The 20,129-nt window shown below is 39.3% G+C and overlaps 1 protein-coding gene across 7 annotated transcripts in view; it reads right to left on the bottom strand.

Annotated features, from left to right (window-relative positions):
- The window catches only part of LOC142365534 (tyrosine-protein kinase Fer-like), a 226,937-nt gene that overhangs the window by 4,389 nt on the left and 202,419 nt on the right, over positions 1 to 20,129 (bottom strand). For all 7 annotated transcript variants that reach the window (XM_075446347.1, XM_075446351.1, XM_075446348.1 and 4 more), the window contains one exon: positions 1,414 to 1,568. In XM_075446347.1, coding sequence (XP_075302462.1) covers positions 1,414 to 1,568 — 155 coding nt within the window. The remainder of the gene's footprint in view (positions 1 to 1,413; positions 1,569 to 20,129) is intronic.

Below are 20,129 nucleotides of genomic sequence, written 5' to 3'. Positions count from 1 at the left end.
CTTTTCAAGGGAGTGGAAAAAATCATCCATCAAAAAAAAACCAACATGGAAAGCTTTAACCATATTTTGAAAGCTGAATATTAGACTGCTGAATACTTTAACAAATGTTTGAGGTTATTTTCCAAACACTGCAGAAAATCACTTAAAACTGGCTGGGTATTGATTAATTTTAGGAAACAGCAAATAAGTAAAGATGTTAATCAGCTATACGTTCTTCTGTAAGGTGTGGAAAATAGCAAAGACTCAGAAGTACAAAATGAAGGTGTCATAAAAACTACTTTCCTACTTAATGTAGTAGATTGGACTGGCATGGCTGTGGAGAAGGGGTTTCCATTACATATCAAATGAATTACAAGTACTTTTGAAACAATGAAAATAATTCAAAACACCTTTTATAGTGGAATAAACACCCAAAACAGAAAAAGCATTCCATAGTGAACATTAGCAACACTAGCAACTCTTAGAAAAATAGATAATAGAGGGTCAGTCACTCTAACTACATTTATTATTAGCTTTCCAAGGGAAAGATTTACATTATTGTGTTATGGCATTCACTTCTGCAAAAGTGCTAATGAAAGGGATTCTTCTTCTAACAATCATAAGTCAGAAAATTATGATTTTGAATGCATGATTTTAAACAAAAGCTCTAAAAGGTTGGAGAAGTATTTACAGAAACTTAACAGGAAGATATAAAATGTTTAAATTTTTTTTCTGAGAACTCCAGTAAAGAATTGGTTTACAGAAGTGCATTCAAAATATTACCTCATCATTTAATATGTTGCTGCTTCTTCACAGCTCACTTTACTTCGAAGAAGTAATTTTTCTAGTTTCACCTACAAGCTAAAAAGCTAAATCCAGCAGTTTCTATCTTTGTTTTGAAACTGCTACCCACATAGTATGGACCACTTCACTCAATCAGAAAGAATGGATTTTTCCCCCCATAACAGCATAGCAATACATAAAAGTGCATATAAACAAAAGCTGCAGTTTAAAAAAATAAATAAAACTTTTTTTTCTCCAGTGCAATGATTTATCTAATATTTATCTGATAGAGTGCTCTAGAATGTTAAAATCTTCTGCCTTTTGTTTTAAAATTCCATAAATATGCAGAACTCCCCACTCACTGGAATGAATTAGCAACATAACCACAGCATTATTTTACTGTTGAATAAGTAGCAATTTAGATGTCTCTGCCTTGTTCTTTTTGAAAGGAAAACAGTATTTTTACATAACTTAAATGAGGCTGAAATATTATTTTTAAGGTAACTAAAATATTTTAAACATCTGTTGATCTGAACTGGGAAAAAGGAAAAATTATATATATATATATGCTCAAATACTGTCCATGATGTAGTCACCTTGCACCTTATACTGTATATTTTTTATACCAAGAAGATAAAGATATATCCTTACCATAGTTGAGAGCTTCTGGAGCAGTCCACTTGATAGGAATCTGCTTTAAGCCTGATGATGAATAAACTCCATCATCCTCTTGCCGAGACATTCCAAAATCGCTTATTTTCAAAATGTTTTTTTCATCCACCAAGCAGTTCCTTGCAGCCAGATCTCTAAGTTAGAACAAGAAATAACCCCCAATATTTTCACATATTTGAAATTACTAAAAGTCATTTAAAATGTGAAGAAAAATCTTAAGTAGTGTACAGGGTCTGGCTGGGATGGAGTCAACTTTCTTCATAACAGCCCATATGGTACTGTATTTTGGATTTGACTAAAACAATAATGATAATACAGCAATGTTTTAGCTATTGCTTGCGTATTGTCAAGGGCTTCTCTTTGTCCCTGTCAATGAGTAAGCTAGGGGTGGGCAAAAGGTTGTGAGGGGGCACAGCTGGGACAGCTGACCTGAATTGACCAAAGACATATTCCATGGCATATAATGTCATGCTCTGCAATAAAACTGGAGGGGAGGGGGGGAGTTTTTCCGAGGTAGCTGTTGCTCGGAGACTGGCTGAGCATTAGTCTGCTTGTGGGAGGTTGTGACTAACTTCCCTTGTGTGCCTCTTTTTTTTTCTTTTTTTCTTCACTTATTAAACTGTCTTTATCTCAACCCATAAGTTTTTCTCAGTTTTGCTCTTTTGATTCTTTTGCCCATCTAATTGCGGAGGAAGTGAAAAAGTGGCTGGTGGGTGTTTAGTTGCTGGCCGGGGTCAACCCCCCACAAACAGGTTCTTATATATTTTCTATCATAGCTGAATTATTTATCAGTAAAAGTGAGTATGTCACAATGTAGACTAGGCTTCTAGAGACCAAATAGATACTCATTTCAATGATGAAATAAGCAGATGTAAGGCAAAGAAATGCTGTTGCTATACCACCCATTGAGGTCACAGAAATAAACCTGCAGATTACTGAATTTTACTTGATGCAAAATGAGACATAACTCAAAGAAGCAGCCCAAGATGTGCTTTTGTAATTGTGAAAACTGCTGAGAAGCCAGAGAATTGGCTCTATCTTACTTCTATTATCATTACAGTTTCCATCAAAAATCAAAAGCTACTGAGCATTACAGGAAAAAGTATTTTGGATCAGTGTTGGATGAGAAGCTTAGAAAAATCAACATCCTTCTTTTCCCTCCCTGTGTCTCAAATATGCTTTTCAACAACAAGAAACTGTAAATATATAGGGCTTTTGATAGACGACCACTGTGAAGAGTAAATATTACAGATAACTTTGCTATTAAATATTTGTAGTAACTCATCACACTTTCTAGATGGCCTTTTAAAAAAACCCCACAAATATGCTCTGTTTTCTCTTCCTTCTCCTTATCTTTCCCCAAAGCAAACACCCCAAAGAAGTATAGATATGATTGCATGGGTTTAGGTGCCTCTCTCTCTCTGGGCAATTGTTTTTCTTTTCTTACAGCATTACTACTTGCTGTGGTAATTCTATAGAATCAGTATTTAACTTCGAAAAGCAGCAAATATTCCTTATTTTCCATTGTGAAAGCTGTACAAATTGAGCACAAATTACACTGAGTTGCTACAGAACAAGTTAATTAGTAAAAGAATAACCATGACTTTCACTTTCTCATACCAAGATTATGGAAGTTCCTAGTGATTATTAAGAATGAAAGAAAAAACCTCCAACTACCAAAGAGTAAAAATTAATATTTAATTTTTAAACACTAATCTGAAGTTTCTATAAACACAAACAACACAGTGACCACATGTCACTAATATAAGTTGAATACGCTGAAACTACAGCAGACAGCTCCCAACACTTTTGCAAATCCAACAGCAAATTAAAGAGGAAATGGAGGAAATTTCTTCATGCCAAGAATTGTCTATCAGTGAAGACTTAAACCTAATAAAATTTTCTTTAAGAACACCCCTGTAAAGAACCACACAGCAGGTAATACCTAGTATTTCAACTGAATTCCATCAGTTAAAACCACAATCATTATTAAACCAGCAGGACAGACTGCCTCACTGAAGCAATTAGCCTTGTTATACCTTCTCCCTGGGTCAGGTACTTAAAACACCTTCAGCTGATAAAAACAAGCAATTAATTAGTGAACAGAATCAGTATACATCCACTGCACATTTAATTCAACCAAAATAGTCCATTATCTGATCAAAAAAAGAAGGGATGGCAAGTCTACAAGTGAAACTTGTTTTTTTGTGGACTACAGACACTTCCTCTCTTCCAGCCACTTCAGGTAACTTCCAGTGCTGGCCGGCTAACTAAATCAAAACATACCTGTTTCTGAAGTTTCTTGCTACTCATGTGCTGCTACTTTTGCTATATGTGGAGATCATATCAACAGTATGTGTCATATCAGTTAGTCTGTGTCTAATAACAGATAGGAAAAATAAACATTAAAGGGACAGAAGCAGATCCTTCCAAGTTCTCTGTGCTAGCCTCTTCCTTTAAATTTTTTATTTGCTTATTTTTAATATTGTTGTAGTTATCACATAGTGATTAATAATGGAAATATTAACTGTAATACTAATCACTCCTCTCAGTTCCTAATGTCATCCTCATTATCACAGATGAACAGTGTAGGAAACTAGAGAAGATCCAAGTTAGATGCAGTAATGATTTCTCAATAATTTCAACTCTTCTACTTGCTGTCCATATTGTTGGATATTGTTCAGTTTTTCCCAACCATAAAATGAGTAGATTTTCCCACCTCAGAGCAGAAGTGACATTTAATTACTCCCTGTAAAGCATTTTGAGATTTTTCAGAAAAGGGATTTAAAGATTTTGCAAAAACAACTCAGAAGTGTCACAGAATGGTTGAGGTTGGAAGGGACCTCTGGAGGTCATCTGGTCCAACCCCCCTGCCGGAATAGAGCATCAAAAGCCTTACTCAAGTCCAGGTAAACAGTAGCCACTGCTCTCCTCTCTTCTACCAGGCCAGTCACTTCATCATAGAAATTTGTCAGATTGAACAAGCATGACTTCCCCTTGGTGAAGCCATGCTGACTACTCTTGATGACTTCCAGCACTTCATGTGCCTGGAAATGGTTGCCAGGGTTAGCTGCTCCGTCACATTCCCAGGGATGGAGGTGAGGCTGACAGGCCTGTAGTTCCCTGGGTCCTCTTTCCTGCCCTTCTTGAAAATAGGAGTGACATTTGCCTTCCTCCAGTCTTTGGGCACTTCTCCTGGTTGCCATGATTGATCAAAGATTATCGAGAGTGACCTTGCAGCTCCCTCAGCACTCATGAAAAACAAAACAAAAAAAGCCCCGAACAACTGTCTTCAGTGACTGAACACAAACACAAAAAGCAGACATATCTAAAACCACATTCTTCCACAGAACCTTTATTTTCTCCACCTGTAAGACTGAAATGTGTCCCTGTAAGACTAAAATGTATCCTATATTCCAGGAAGTCTGCATTGCACTGCTCACTCTCACCGTAATCATAGTGAGAGCTATCATATAAAATTATTTATAGCATCTTGGTGGACACATTCCTGTGAACTAGGGTTACAAAGATAATAATAATCAAAAGGCAAACTTTAGAAGTAATACAGGTCAAAGAAAACAGGAGAAAATAAAAACTGCCAATAAAGCTTAAGCATTTCATTTACTTTAGTGCACTATAACGTGGTCTAACTAGAAATCAAAGTTGGTAAACAAATAGTCTATTCATAAATGTCAGATTTCTAGAAAATAACTATATTGAAATATAAAATGCACTAGATATTGGAAGGAGGTGTTAAGTTTTTAAAAAAATGCTCTAAGTAAGGATAAATACTGGTGTGTGTATATATATATGTACACACACACACACACTATTGAGTATAATAGTGTTCTTAATTCAAAATTGCAAATTTATGTACATTATTGTCATCATCCCCACCCTCTAAGAACTTACTTGATAACCATTATGTACCTGATTTTTTCTAAGTGCTTCACTAAATATGTGTTAGATTGTGGCATGGGTCATGGTAGTAGATGATGGAAAGTTATAGCATCCCATACAGGATTGCAGAATGGAATGCATTTGGTTCACTAGGACAAAGCAATTGCTTCACCTACTGACGACTGTACAGCTCAGTAAGGAAACCATTGCATGCAGTGAACTTCACCCTCAGTTCCACCCTACACACCTTCATGCTATTTCCTTTTCTACTGCTAGTTTTTTTGAGCAAGTGAAAGTTGTCCTGAACTCTATAAACACAGTAACAAAAAACAGTCTTAAGGAAGCATTGTACAGAAAACTATATTCATATTTTCTCTACAGCAGTTATTGCAAATGCCTTCATATACACATATCTGAAACAAAATTAAGGTATAAAGTTTACTTAATGTACAATCATTTCTGATGAACAATGTAGTATGAGAATCAGAAGATTATGTTCATTTTTATAGTCTGCAAAAAGGTCAGCTACTAATGAAAAAATACGTAATTGCAATAAGGTATACTTTGAGGTAGATACAAAAATATTTGACATACTAAATTAGATATATAATTCAATTATTTTTGTAGAAGGGGTAGCAGTAGGACTTTAGGAAGAATACCTTCCCCAGTATGTTTGTGTTTCAGAGACAAACTTGGTATTTCACTTCTTGACGATGATAGAGATCACTCATATCTCAAAGGGCATAAACAAGCTCTATATAATGTTATCACCTCTTTTTTTTTGTTCTAATCTTCTAATACTTGGAGTCGGATATGAAGACTCTAGTTCTATGAGTTGAATAACTGTGTGAATTATGAATCTCAATTTTCATTAAAAAAGAAACAGTTTAAGCTAGATGACTGTGAAAAAGAGACTGAAAATTACTTCAGAGTTAAGAAGAGAGAAATAAAACAAAACCCAGGCTTCCTGTTTTCTGAATGTTTTACATTTTTAAGTGATGCAGTATTTTTTTTAAATAATGAGATTGGTAATTCGATGTGGAAGAGAGTGGAGCTAATCCGGCCTCCTGCTGTGATGAGTGACAGGGTCACTCCTGCTTCTTGGAGCTGTCTCACCTTCCTATTTCTGGGTGCATTTTTATTAGGAAGAAACTGAAGTTACTACCACATGTTATATGGCACCTGTCACCTACAGAGGAAATAACAGAGGAAAATTAGACAACTGTAAACTTACTGCTTGCAGCCTGGAGAAGGCTCCAGTGAGTATACAGATCTATTGACACACTGTAAAACTTTTACTTTCTTTGAGTTTTACTCAGGTAAGTTACCATGTATTCTCGATTTTCCTAGTAAAACAGGATTTCTGTATCAGCTATTTTAAAAGCGGCAAAGATGGGCATGGTAGACAATGAGCAGTTCCTGAAGAGAAGCAAATATCATCATCACAGACTGAGAACCTGGAAAAGGAGCAATAAAACAATATATGATTTATTCTTCCCACCATTTCCTTATTTCTGTGGTTACCTTCACAATGTCTGCATGTGGGACAGAAATGTTCCTATTAGCAGCATCTACAAGTTTTTCATCTGCATTGTTTTCCAACTTTTTAAGAACTTAATAGTTATTTTTTGTATTTTTCTGAACAATTATTTTGATGAAAACTGCATCATAGTAATTTTAGTCTATAACATAGTCTTTGCATTGATATCCCTGTTGATTTTTGTAACACATTTTTCCCATGCACATCTGATGGCATGTAACGTGCTGAGAAAAATGTGAGACTTAGGAATGCTTAATGCTACACACAGGAATAATACCACTGCTGGATCGCCTCTTGGATTTCAGTATTTCCTGTGCTAGATGATCTATAGATAAACATTATTAAAATGAAAATGCAGCCATTCCTATGCTCTTGAACTGCCTGAAACACTGCAGAACATAACAGGCACAAATATGTATAAATTTGATAACCATAAAATTTTTAATCTTCATTAAAATCTATTCAATATCCAACTGAATTACAAGGAAAATTAAGTGTCCAAAAAGTGATTATCCAAGACAGACTCTGACCAGAATATAATAATAACAGAAGTCCTTGGGTTTTTTAAAATTTTACCCTTCTAGCCTTGTTTGCAATTTATAATCACATTACTGGTGAATAGATTTTCCTGCTCTCCTGGACCTCTGTTTCTCTGAAAAACATTAAGCTAGAGTATATGGAATATTTAGGGAAAAGAAGGGTGAACAGCAGCTGTGGTGGCTGTAATGTAAAATGCATGGAATAGTCATTGCAACACAGACACAACTTTCATGGGACTAAAGTTCTGTAAGTGTCATTTGGAAATGCAAATCAAATGTAAGTCTGCTTAGCCTTAATGATATCGGGCAGAAAGGCTTAGGTCATAGTGACACTGCTTAATTTGGGCCTGACTACTTTGTACAGACAATGTATGCCTTAGTAACGACTATGCCCTTGAAGATAAGCTAATAGACTGATAAAAGGGGAACATCCAGCCCAGAATGGATGACTGCCAAAGAAGCATGAAGTTAACAAAGATCGATGGTAATTAGGAAAAAGGTAAAGGGGGCAGGGGGAGATCATGACCACCGACTCAATTCAGAACCAAAAAGACTATACCCCCCCACCTTGCAAGCATGTGTAGTTAAATCAAGAAGGAATATACCTTTAAGACGAGTGCATAACGCAATGAACCAATCAGAATGCAATGAGTAATTTCTTTGTTTTTGTAAGCGTATATAGCACCCATATCTGCGCAAATATGCAATAAAGACAATACCTCTGCTCTGTGTGTATATTGGCATACTGCACACCGGGTAAATGATCCCACTTTTGGGAAAATATTAGTAGTTGGTTTTAAAGACGAAAGCAAATCCCAGGATAGAAAGTGTGAAAGAGATGAGGCTGGAACATTATGAAACTGCTAATGAAGTTGGAGTTGTGAGCTAAATCTTCCTATATAAAAATAAGAAAGGAAAAAAGTATTTTCCATGCAGTTAAGAACAGTCAATGCCTGCTTCTTAACTATTTACTGTAAATACGATGCACAATGTGAAATCTTGGCTCTACTAAAGTTGAATAACTTAATGGAATGAGGAATTCAACAATTGTTTTTAAAATCAATTTGTTCAAATATTTGACTCTACTTTTTCCAGTTTTGTTTAGTTTTTCTAAAGAACACATAATTTCTTGAGAGGAAAGCATTCTGCAAACCTGCTCTGAAAATGAATTGATATAACACAGGGGAGTCATGCATAGAAAAGTGGAGCATAAGAATTTACAAAACCAAAGCAATAACCTGGTGACAGGACAAACTAAATGCCCTTTTTAAAGTAAAGAATAAAAATATCAGTTCCTTTGTAGCACACAGTTAGTATTTTTGGGAAGCAATAATGGAAACTAGTATCATAAAAAGAGAAAGAAATTCTCCAAATCTAAATGCTTATTTTACATAACTTGTCTGAAGTTTACTTTAGACACACACACAGACATACACACACACACAGTTCACAGTCTTGAGGGATATGGGTCAGGTGAAGAGTAGAGTCAGGACCCTGAATATTAGGAGAGTGAACTTTCAGTTGTTTAAGGAATTAGTGGATGGGATCCCCTGGGAAACTTCCCTCAGGGACAAAGGAGCAGAAGAGAGCTGGCAGCTCTTTAAGGACATCTTTCTTAGACAACAAGAGCTCTCATTTCCCACGTGTAAGAAATCAGGTAAGGAAGGCAGGAGACTGGCATGGCTGAGTAAGGACCTCCTGGTTAAACTAAAGTGTATGAAGGAAATGCACAGGCAGTGGAACTAGGGACATGTATCCTGGGAAGAATATAGGGACGCTGCTTGGATGCATAGGGATGGGATTAGGAAAGCTAAAGCACAGCTGAATTTGTCGAGGGATGTGAAGAATAACAACAAGATCTTTTATAGGTATGTTGAAGAAAGGCTCTATGAAGAAAGTCTGAGAGAGTTAGGGTTGTTCCAGCCTGGAGAAGAGAAGATTCCGGGGACACCTTATTGCAGCCTTTCAATATTTAAAGGGGGCTTATAAGAATGACGGAGAGAGACAGGAGCAGGGCCTGTAGTGACAGGACAAGAGGCAACAGTTTTGAACTTGGACATAGGGAAGAAATTTTTTACGATGAGGGTGGTGAGACACTGGAACAGGTTGCCCAGAGAAGTTGTGGATACCCCCTCCCTGGAAGTGTTCAAGGTCAGGTTGGTTGGGTCTTTGAGCAACCTGGTCTAGTGAAAAATGTCCCTGCCCTTGGCAGGGGGGTAGACTAGATGATCTTTAAGGTCCCTTCCGACTCAAACCATTCTACGTTTTTATGATACACATATAAGCTAAAAGTGATAGAATTTCAGGTTCCATTTTCAAATTTTTTAAATTAGATTGCCCAATAATCGGACCATTTTCCCTTTCGTACTTTTAATCACAATGCACTTTGCTACATTTATTGGATTATTTAATTCAAGTACTTTTCCTCCTTTACAATTTTGTCATTTAGCTTTCTCTGAATGTGAATTTTGCCTTTATTTTTGCTTTTTTTCTGGATTACCAATTTATTTACCACTTTTTAATATCAGTGTCCAGAGCCGCATGTAGTATTCTGTTCAATGTGACTCACCGCTGCCTTACAGACTATCTATTACTAGTGTGTGGATACCTATTGTAATTCTTTATGCTAACTCTGAAAAAGGGGATATGAAATAAATTTGTCATGAATATGCATATCAGAATATAAATAAAGTATACAATTCATCAGTGAAATGAAAGTGCTGTACGTAGCCCAGAATTTTAGGGGAAATAAGTGAACAATATTTTCAAGTTTTTTGTTTGTTTATTTGTTTGTCTGTTAATATTAAATCAGTAGCTGCAACTAGTAAATTCGCTGAAGTGGATCCAAACTGTGTCCAACAGGTATGTTTACATTATAAAATAATTCAGTACAAGAAAAGCAGATAAACAGACTGAAGTAGCTGGTGCTGAGGCTCCTCAGATTTCCATTATATGAAGTCAGAGAGGTTTACTTAGTATTAAATGTAGTCTGATCTCCTGTGCCAAACATGGTCCCAAACTGTGTGCAGCAAGGCAAATTTTGGCTTCCTAAACTGCAGGCTTCTCTAGGGAGCACCATTTTGTCCAGCATATCAGTGCTACATCAGAGTCCTTGCCATCATTGCTTACAAAAGACTCATTATTATTTCTGCTCATCCTCATGGAATTTTGAGTTACATTATTGTGCCTGATGACTGTCCTACCTTCCAGCTCAAAGTTTGGACAGCATCTACTGCAAGGCATCAAAACACCAGCAGGAATGAACTGTGTGATTTTAAAGAATAGATTAAAACTATCATAGAATAAAGCTATCAAAGAAAAATGCTGTCTCACTGTCAAATAAAAAAGATTACTAGGCACTATAACAGTTACTTATAGCAAGACTCCAAAAGGAAGCTGAAGGACTTCAATATAGTGGCTATTTCCTGATTAATAAAAAGATGGAATTGTATGTTTAAGGATGTAAATGTGTCTTTAGTTTTTAGATTGGAAGTTCTTCCATAAATTTTTCTGAGGACTCCCTCTGCTTGACTCTTTCTGAAGCTTACAATGCTCTCTTGTGGTAGGAAAGACATTTATTTACTGTAATGGGTTTGCAGGGCAAGGTTTTGGTAGCAGGGGGTTACCGGGGTGGCTTCTGTAAGAAGCTGCAAGAAACTTCCCCTGTGTCCGATAGAGCCAAAGCCAGCCGGCTCCAAGACGGACCCGATGCTGGCCAAGGCCAAGCCAATCAGAAATGGTGGTAGCAACTCTGTGATAACACGTTTCAGAAGGGGAAAAAAAAACACAACTGGGCAACAGTGGGAGAAAGGAGTGGAAATATGTGAGAGAAACAATTCTGCAGACACCAAGGTCAATGAAGAAGGAGGGGGAGGAGGTGCTCCAGGCACCAGAGCAGAGATTCCCCTGCAGCCTATGATGAAGACCATGGTGAGGCAGGCTGTCCCCCTGCAGCCCATGGAGGCCCACGGTGGAGCAGATATCTGTCCTGCAGCCCGTGGAGGACCCCACACCAGAGCAGGTGGATGCCTGAAGGAGGCTGTGACCCTGTAGGAAAGCCATGCTGTAGCAGGCTCCCGGCAGGACCTGTGGAACCGTGGAGAGAGAGGAGCCCACAGTGGAGCAGGTTTTCTGGCAGGACTTGTGACCCTGTGGGGGATCTATGCTGGAGCAGTCTGTTCCTGAAGGACTGCACCCTGTGGAAAGGACCCACGCTGGAGCAGTTCATGAAGAACTGTAGCCCGTGGGAAGGACTCACCTTGGAGAAGTTTGTGGAGAACTGTCTCCCATGGTAGGGATCCCATGCTGGAGCAGGGGAAGAGTGTGAAGAGGAAAGAGTGATAGTGACAGTGTATGATGAACTGACTGTAACCCCCATTCCTGGTCCCCCTGCACCACTCAAGGGAAGGAGGTAGAGAAATTTGGGAGTGAATTTGAGCTCAGGAAGAAGGGCTCTTTGTTGAAGATGTGGTTTTATTTCTCATTATCCTACTTTGATTTGATTGGTAATAAATTCAACTAATTTTCCCACATCAAGTCTGTTTTGCCCATGATGGTAACTGATGAGTGATTTCTCTTCCTGTCCTTGTCTCAACCCACAAGTTTTTCATTATAGTTTCTCTCCCCTGTCCAGCTGAGGAGGGGGAGTAAGTCCAGCCAGGGTCTATCCACCACACTTGCAAACATATAAACAGCTAATTTCCATTACAATTCAAGCCCAGCTGTTTTATAGAAGATGAACAACATACCCTGGGAAGTTAAACAAACACTTGTAAAATAAAACAAATGAATAAACAACTAAGAAAAGTATATGTTAACCACAGTAATATTATTTCACACTTTAATTCAACTAAAATAAAACAATAGTGGGCATGGGAGGTCTTGTCATCTCAGTTTTGTCATTAGTTTTCTTGAGACTCAGAATTTCTGTTCAGGAACATGATATTTCCTGATCATTTCAAGCTAGAAAGTTATTAAACCCTTCTCTATTACTAGTTTTTCATGTAAGCTGTTACTTCAGCTCCCATAAGGATTATTTGAAGTATAAAAGGGAGCAGAGGTACTCCCAGTAAAAGGAAATGAGGGGGGAGTGAGGGTTCATGATTCCATCTATGCCCTTACAAGCAGGATAAGCAAATTAGTCCAGATAATCATGTGCAGGAGAAGACAGTCTGCACAAGCAATAATGGGAAGGAAGGGCAGCTTCCTGACAGTGAATGAGTCAGGAAGGTCTATGATACCAAATAGGCAGGACAGTTAATTAAATTATTAGTAAATGGGAATGGAGATGTTTGTAACCAACTATGAAGAAATGATATTCATAGAAGGTAAGTTTAAAAACTTCTCTTTTGAACATTTATAAGCTTACTCATCATACTGATATCCAAAATCCTGCCCAGAAATTACTCCAAAAGCAGGAAGCCTTTCTAATCAACTGACACTACTTATTCTGCTGTCTTAATGCCTATGTAAAGTTTTTCAAAACTATGACTTGGCCCTTGTTTCACTGATTTATTTTTATTTCCCATAACCCATGAGATTTGATGAAGTATCTGATATCCAACTTTGCCAGGTTTTTGATCTTTTTCTGTCAGACTTGAGTGACTCACCTTGAATCTGTGAACAACAAAATACTGTAATATTGATTCAGCAATTCTTACATCTCCATGTACCTTGACTATCTCTCTCAGTCTTCCAAATCAGCTAACATGCCGATAAGACTTTCTTCACTGACTGCAGCCTTGCATAAGGGATTTTGAAATATCCTTTGACAAAGAGTAACTCCCTTTTTCAGTCAGTACTCACAGTGGTATAAAAATGTTTTGTGAAAGTATGTCCTCACACTATAATTCTGCCAAAAAAAATAGAAAGAGGCCGAAAACTACAGAATTTAATGAAGGAAAATAACATGCACTTAGCTTACTGTAAGTTTTATTAATTCTGAGTAACTGTGATTCCTTTAAGATGTATGATCCAACTGGATTCAATTTCTGATGGATGCATTTGCTCAAATTTGTTCAAAGTCTTATTTTTTACCAGTGTCTATTGGAACTGAATCTAACTTTCAACAGAGCTGAAGATAAATAACCTCACCTAAGCGTCTCTCAGTTTTATGAGGAAAATATCTTGATGCTCTAAAAAAGATCAACAAGAGGTTGGAAAACAGTAATTACTTAGTTATTTGATATAGAATCATAGAAAGTTTTGGGTCGGAAGGGACCCCTAGAGGTCATCTAGTCCAACCCCCCCGCTGCAAGCAGGGACACCACTAACTAGATCAGGTTGCTCAGAGCCCTGTCCAACCTGGTCTTGAATGTTTCCAGGGATGGGGCCTCCACTACCTCTCTGGGCAGCCCGTTCCAGTGTTTCACCACCCTCATTGTAAAGAATTTCTTCCTTATATCCAGCCTAAACCTACCCTGTTTTAGTTTAAAACCATTACCCCTCGTCCTGTTACTGCTGTCTCTACTAAAAAGATTGTCCCCATCTTTCCTATAGGCTCCCTTTAAGTACTGAAAGGCTGCAATCAGGTCTCCCCACAGCCTTCTCTTCTCCAGGCTGAACAAGCCCAACTCTCTCAGCCTGTCCTCATAGGAGAGGTGCTCCAGCCCTCGGATCATTTTTGTAGCCCTCCTTTGGACCCGCTCCAACAGGTCCGTGTCCTTCTTGTGCTGAGGGCTCCAGAGCTGAACGCAGTACTCCAGGTGGGGTCTCACCAGAGCAGAGTACAGGGGCAGAATCACCTCCCTTGACCTGCTGGCCATTGTTCTCTTGATGCAGCCCAGGACATGGTTGGCCCTCTGGGCTGACAGCGCACATTGCCGGCTCACGTCCAGCCTTTCGTCTATCAGTACCCCCAAGTCCCTCTCAGCAGGGCTGCTCTCGATCCTTTCATCCCCCAGCCTGTATTGATACCGGGGATTACTCCACCCAGGTGTAGGACCTTGCACTTGGCCTTGTTGAACCTCATGAGGTTCACACAGGCCCACCTCTCCAGCTTGTCCAGGTCCCTCTGGATGGCATCCCGTCCTTCTGGTGTATCAACCGTACCACTCAGCTTGGTGTAATCTGCAAACTTGCTAAGGGTGCACTCGATGTCGCTGTCCATGTCATTGATAAATACGACTGTGGATAGAGAACTGGCTGAATGGCAGAACTCAGAGGGTGGTCATCAGCGGCGCTGAGTCTAGTTGGAGGCTGGTAACAAGTGGTGTCCCCCAGGGGTCAGTACTGGGCCCAGTCTTGTTTAACTTCTTCATCAACGACCTGGATGAAGAGTTAGAATGTACCCTCAGCAAGTTTGCTGATGACACCAAACTGGGAGGTGTGGTAGATACACCAGAAGGCTGTGCTGCCATTCAGCGTGACCTGGATAGGCTGGAAAGCTGGGCAGAGAGGAACCTGATGAGGTTCAACAAAGCCAAATGCAGGGTCCTGCACCTGGGGAGGAACAACCTCATGCACCAGTACAGGCTTGGGGTGGACCTGCTGGAGAGCAGCTCTGCGGAGAGGGACCTGGGTGTCCTGGTGGATGACAGGTTGACCATGAGCCAGCAGTGTGCCCTGGCTGCCAAGAAAGCCAATGGGATCCTGGGGTGCATCAAGAAGAGTGTGGCCAGCAGGATGAGGGAGGTTCTCCTTCCCCTCTACACTGCCCTAGTGAGGCCTCATCTGGAGTACTGTGTCCAGTTCTGGGCTCCCCAGTTCAAGAAAGATGAAGAGCTACTGGAGAGAGTCCAGCGGAGGGCTACGAGGATGATGAGGGGACTGGAACATCTCCCCTACGAGGAGAGGTTGAGGGAGCTGGGCTTGTTCAGCCTGAAGAAGAGAAGGCTGAGAGGGGACCTAATAAATGCTTACAAATATCTGAAGGGTGGGTGTCAGGAGGATGAGGCCAAGCTCTTTTCAGTGGTGCCCAGTGACAGGACAAGGGGCAATGGGCACAAACTGAGGCACAGGAAGTTCCATCTGAACATGAGGAAGAACTTCTTCCCTCTGAGGGTGACGGAGCACTGGAACAGGCTGCCCAGGGAGGTTGTGGAGTCTCCTTCTCTGGAGATATTCAAGACCCGCCTGGACAAGGTCCTGTGCAGCTTGCTGTAGGTGACCCTGCTTCGGCAGGAGGGTTGGACTAGATGACCCACAGAGGTCCCTTCCAACCCCCACTATTCTGTGATTCTGTGAGAAATGCGGGAGGTAAATCCGCCAAAACCTGACAATCCTTTAAATCCAGAGAAATGGGAAGTGGGGTGCAAAATCCGGCATCCCAAAAGTGTACGACAGGGTCCCTCTACAGCAATTGGCGTACCCGACCTGAGATCAAAACAAGGTGAATTCCAACATAAAACTGCACAGTCCCTCAGACACAGTACAGCCGCCACGCCAGCAGCCACCACATCGGGTGGGTCAGCAAACCTTACACCTGGTTGGGCACGCGGTCCCCCCCGGGCAACCAGTGGCGCAGCCCGCGCCCCCCCTTGCCAAGCCCAGCGCGCCAGCCTGGCCTGGCCTAACCCACAAGCAGCGCGGCGAGAACCATCTTTCTGACATTCAACGCCTTGGTTGGGAAAAAGTGTGCATAATTCAATTACTGCAGATGGTCTGTCTAGATGATGTTGTTCACTCTGTTGAAAGGTGAAAATATTGACATTACAACTGAAGAGTTGTCCCTCTATTTACTTTGTTAAAAAGGACTCAGATTTGTTATTTTCCCGAACATCGGCACTAAAAGCAATCGCCTTTACCTCCAGAATTAATGTCAATTTACCAACAAACTTGTATATAATTTATGGGTTGTTTTTTCTCCCAGCCTTATACTCTTTTAAGTCAGTGGTGTGTTAATGCGCAGGAGTTGAAGACTCTGGAATGGATCTTTTGGTATCATACGGCCACGAAAACATTAACCACTTCTCGGAAATGTAATGATTATGTATGTTAACATGACATAAATATCTAGTAGGAGTGTCTTTTCGGTACACACATTTGGGTAGAACTATTCCCTGTGCGTTCAGTACTGCAGTAAAGAATGCCTGCTTTCTAGTACTCCAACATTAAGTTTTAGAAATTTAATTATTTTGCTGCTTTCTAGTAATAGATTTCGGGTACCCAGGTAGGACCCTGCTCTTGAACATCAATGGTCTGAGGGATCGCAGGACCTCCAGCCGGCACCAAGGGATTCTCGGGGAGAACCTCTGATCACTGGACCAAAAAGTTATGAGCACGGACCATTAATAAAACAAAGGCATTCTTCCAGTATTGTTTCTTGTTGCATGCCTGTTAGTCATAGTAAAAGCTTCACAGCATTGGGCTATATCCCTGATGAGAAAGGAAAGCGTCCTTCTTAAAACAGAATTGAAAAGAGAGTACTCTTCCCGAAACTGAGGCTTGGGAATTTGTCTGTTAAATGTTGAATATTATTGTAAGTCCTGTCTTTGCAATATTTGGATTTATGCTAAAAACTTGGTGTGCCTGTGTGTGTGTGTGTGGTCGCGACCATGAACGTGTGATTTTATGTTACAGTGTTTGTATTTCTGTGATCTGATGGATTTATTTGGTTTCTGTGATCTAACGGATTTGTCTGGACTAAGTAACAGGTTTTGTGTCTTCCGGTTTGGAATAAGTTCTGCAGGTATTGATTATTTTCTGGTTTTCTTTTTTGGCTTTAGACTCTTGTGTTTGGACTCTGATTTAGCAGGACTGCAAGCATTTGATGCAACAGGGGTTAGATGTGCTGATGTTTGCAGCTTTGTGCTTTTATATACATTAATTTTAGCAATACAATCCCTCAGGATTCGGTCTTCCTGGAAAAATCACTCGTAGATGCTAATGCCAGTCTGAGGGTCCCTGTTCGGGCACCATTTGTTGCAGCGGCATCAAGGACTCGACCAATATGATCCATAACAGTCAACTTTATTAGCAGAGAATCTGGATTATATAGACAGCACTCAATTATGATTAGTCACTATACATAAACACTCGGCACAACACTCAGCTATGATTGGTTACTATTCATAAAAACATCTATCAATAAAACACCCCAGTTACATGATTAATACTCAAACTATGATTGGTCAGTATTCATAGAACGACTGTTTACCTGTAGCTGGCCTGAGAACGATTGTCTTTCCCACAACCAGCCTGGGAAAGGTCTGTTTTCCCACAACCAGCCTGAGAAAAGCTTTGAGGCCTGTGCTGCTTGAAGCCTGCACTACTACAAACCGATCGAGTCCATATTCAGAGTGTCTGGGTTGCTCACAATATGTCCCTGTTCTTCCAGAAACCCTACAACACATCTACACTGAATATAATATTTCACTGGGAAAACTACAGCAATGTAAGGCCCTGAAGCGCTTCTGAAAAACCTCTCAAGACACAGGGAACAACTACACTAGACCAAGGTATAAAATCATTGGTGTTATCAGGTGGGGGGGGGCACAACCAACCAACAAATCAACCAACCAAAAACACAACAGTGGACAAATATTTATCAAATTCACAAAACAGCTACAACCTTGTATGCATATATGTGTGTGTACAAGCAAGTAGAAAAGGGAAATATGTTTATTTTCCTGATAAAAGCAATATAGGAATTTATTATTCATCATCACTGATATACAGCCTAAGAATTTTCATTTAAAATTAGCTTGCTGTCTGAGACACCTCACTCCTCTTTGGACTGTCAAGAATCAGTATCAGGAAGCCAATAGAACATTGAACCAATATGTTATATCTCAGTGCAGCAAATGTTTCCTTTTCTAGAAACAATAAATAGAATTTTCCATTATAAAGCAAAACCAGGAAAATTTCTACATTGGAAAGAAAAGTATAGAGTGTTTTGGCTTTGCTTAGCAAATGTTGATGTATATAGTTACTTTTTGGTCAATGATCTATGCTTGGAGAAGAATTCTATATCTCATTTCTGAGGTGACCTTCTTGGCTGCCCTTCTTCCCCCCCCTCCCTAATCCATCTACTTCTCATTTTTTTCTTATCCTGTGATCTAAGTGGTTGTTCATCATCTGCACTAATGCCTCATTTACCCACTGTAAAAATTAAATCCTGCAATCTTTTTGCTACAAAGTATTAAAAAAAATAGCTTAAAAATTCTGTGAAACTACCACCACTACCAATCAGCTGGAACCATGCATTCTTAAATCTCCTGGCTATGAAATGTTGGTATTTGATGGTATATAGAAGAGGGCCTCTCAACTTTCTGAACAGATTTTATATGAAACTTTGAACTCCAAAATACATTAAATAGGTAAAAATAAGTAGTACTACTGTAACTTTGGGCAAATTGTTAAATAACGCATCTGAAGTATAGCAAAAGCAATTATTACCATCTACGGATATACTTCTTTTCCAGTTGAATTCAATGACAATTTTTTCTGTTGATTTCAGCATGGCAAGTTATATTTAATACACTTACATACACACACAACACTGGTTTTGCAATGTCTCCTGTAATTAGACTTTGCTCTGTGGAACTGGTTCATTTTTCACTACAATTTAATAGTGAAATTCTTACTACAAAGATGGCAAGCAAACCACTATTTTTTTGAAATACAACCAGATAGCCAGTGTTAAAAGCAAATTAATTCACTTCTAATTCATGGAATGAGAGTTCATCTGGCTGTAAGAAGTCTGAGCTTTTCATTTGCTATTCAATTTCAGTGGGAGGTTAGGACCCTTGGTTGAATAATGATTTCCTTTTTTAATGATATGTCTTGATAGTTTCAGATTCACACCTTACCATTTCCTTCCAATTATTATTATTAAAGCTACGATATTCTCCAAACTTCATTTTTAAAACCTTTCAGAAAACATTGTTTAAGAAATAGGAGTGGAGTAGATAAGAAAGTGTATAATGAAGCTATTCCTGAAAGAGCATGTAAATGTTCAAATTGTTCAATATTAGGGTACATTTTTCTCTCTGGAAGAAATTAGGGAATTTTAAAGTTGCAAATTATGTCTTTTCCTGCTCAAAGAATCCAGTTTGCACAAAATAACAAAATCTGGAAGAACACATCTAATGGCATCCTGGAACTACATGTTCTGTCTCTTAAAAATCCAATGGTAAGCACAGGGAAATTAAAAACAATGAAAGCTAAGAGCTAAAAATTAATTCCATGCAATTAAAATGAAGATATGAGGTAGAAATGTCTAAATGTTCTACATGGTAGTGGCACACTCAGTGTGTTACATACATGTCAAAAGTATAACATTTTATTTTCTGTAGTTGCTCTTGGATAAAGGATATAAGTATGTCCTATGCCAATAATTCTGGAACACATGCTTTTATTGATCTTGTATAACACAAGACAAATTCACATTCTATGAACTTAAGGTTTGTTATTTAAACAGCAAATGTCACTAAACTTTTGACATTCACCATACAAAGTAATTATATTTCCTCAACTATTCTCCATTGTAATAGGACCATCAGAGTAAAGAGAATATTTATACCATGTTAATGCACCCCAGGATCCCATTGGCCTTCTTGCCAAACAGGGCACACTGCTGGCTCATGGTTAACCTGTCGTCCACCAGGACACCCAGGTCCCTCTCCATAGAGCTGTTCTCCAGCAGGTCTGCCCCAAGCCTGTACTGGTGCATGGGGTTGTTCCTCCCCAGGTGCAGGACCCTGCATTTGCCTTTGTTGAATCTCATCAGGTTCCTCTCTGCCCAACTCTCCAGCCTGTCCAGGTCTCGCTGAATG

The sequence above is a fragment of the Opisthocomus hoazin genome, chromosome W (assembly GCF_030867145.1).
Source record: "Opisthocomus hoazin isolate bOpiHoa1 chromosome W, bOpiHoa1.hap1, whole genome shotgun sequence".
Classification (NCBI taxonomy): domain Eukaryota; kingdom Metazoa; phylum Chordata; class Aves; order Opisthocomiformes; family Opisthocomidae; genus Opisthocomus; species Opisthocomus hoazin.
This window is presented reverse-complemented; position numbering and strand designations above follow the sequence as displayed.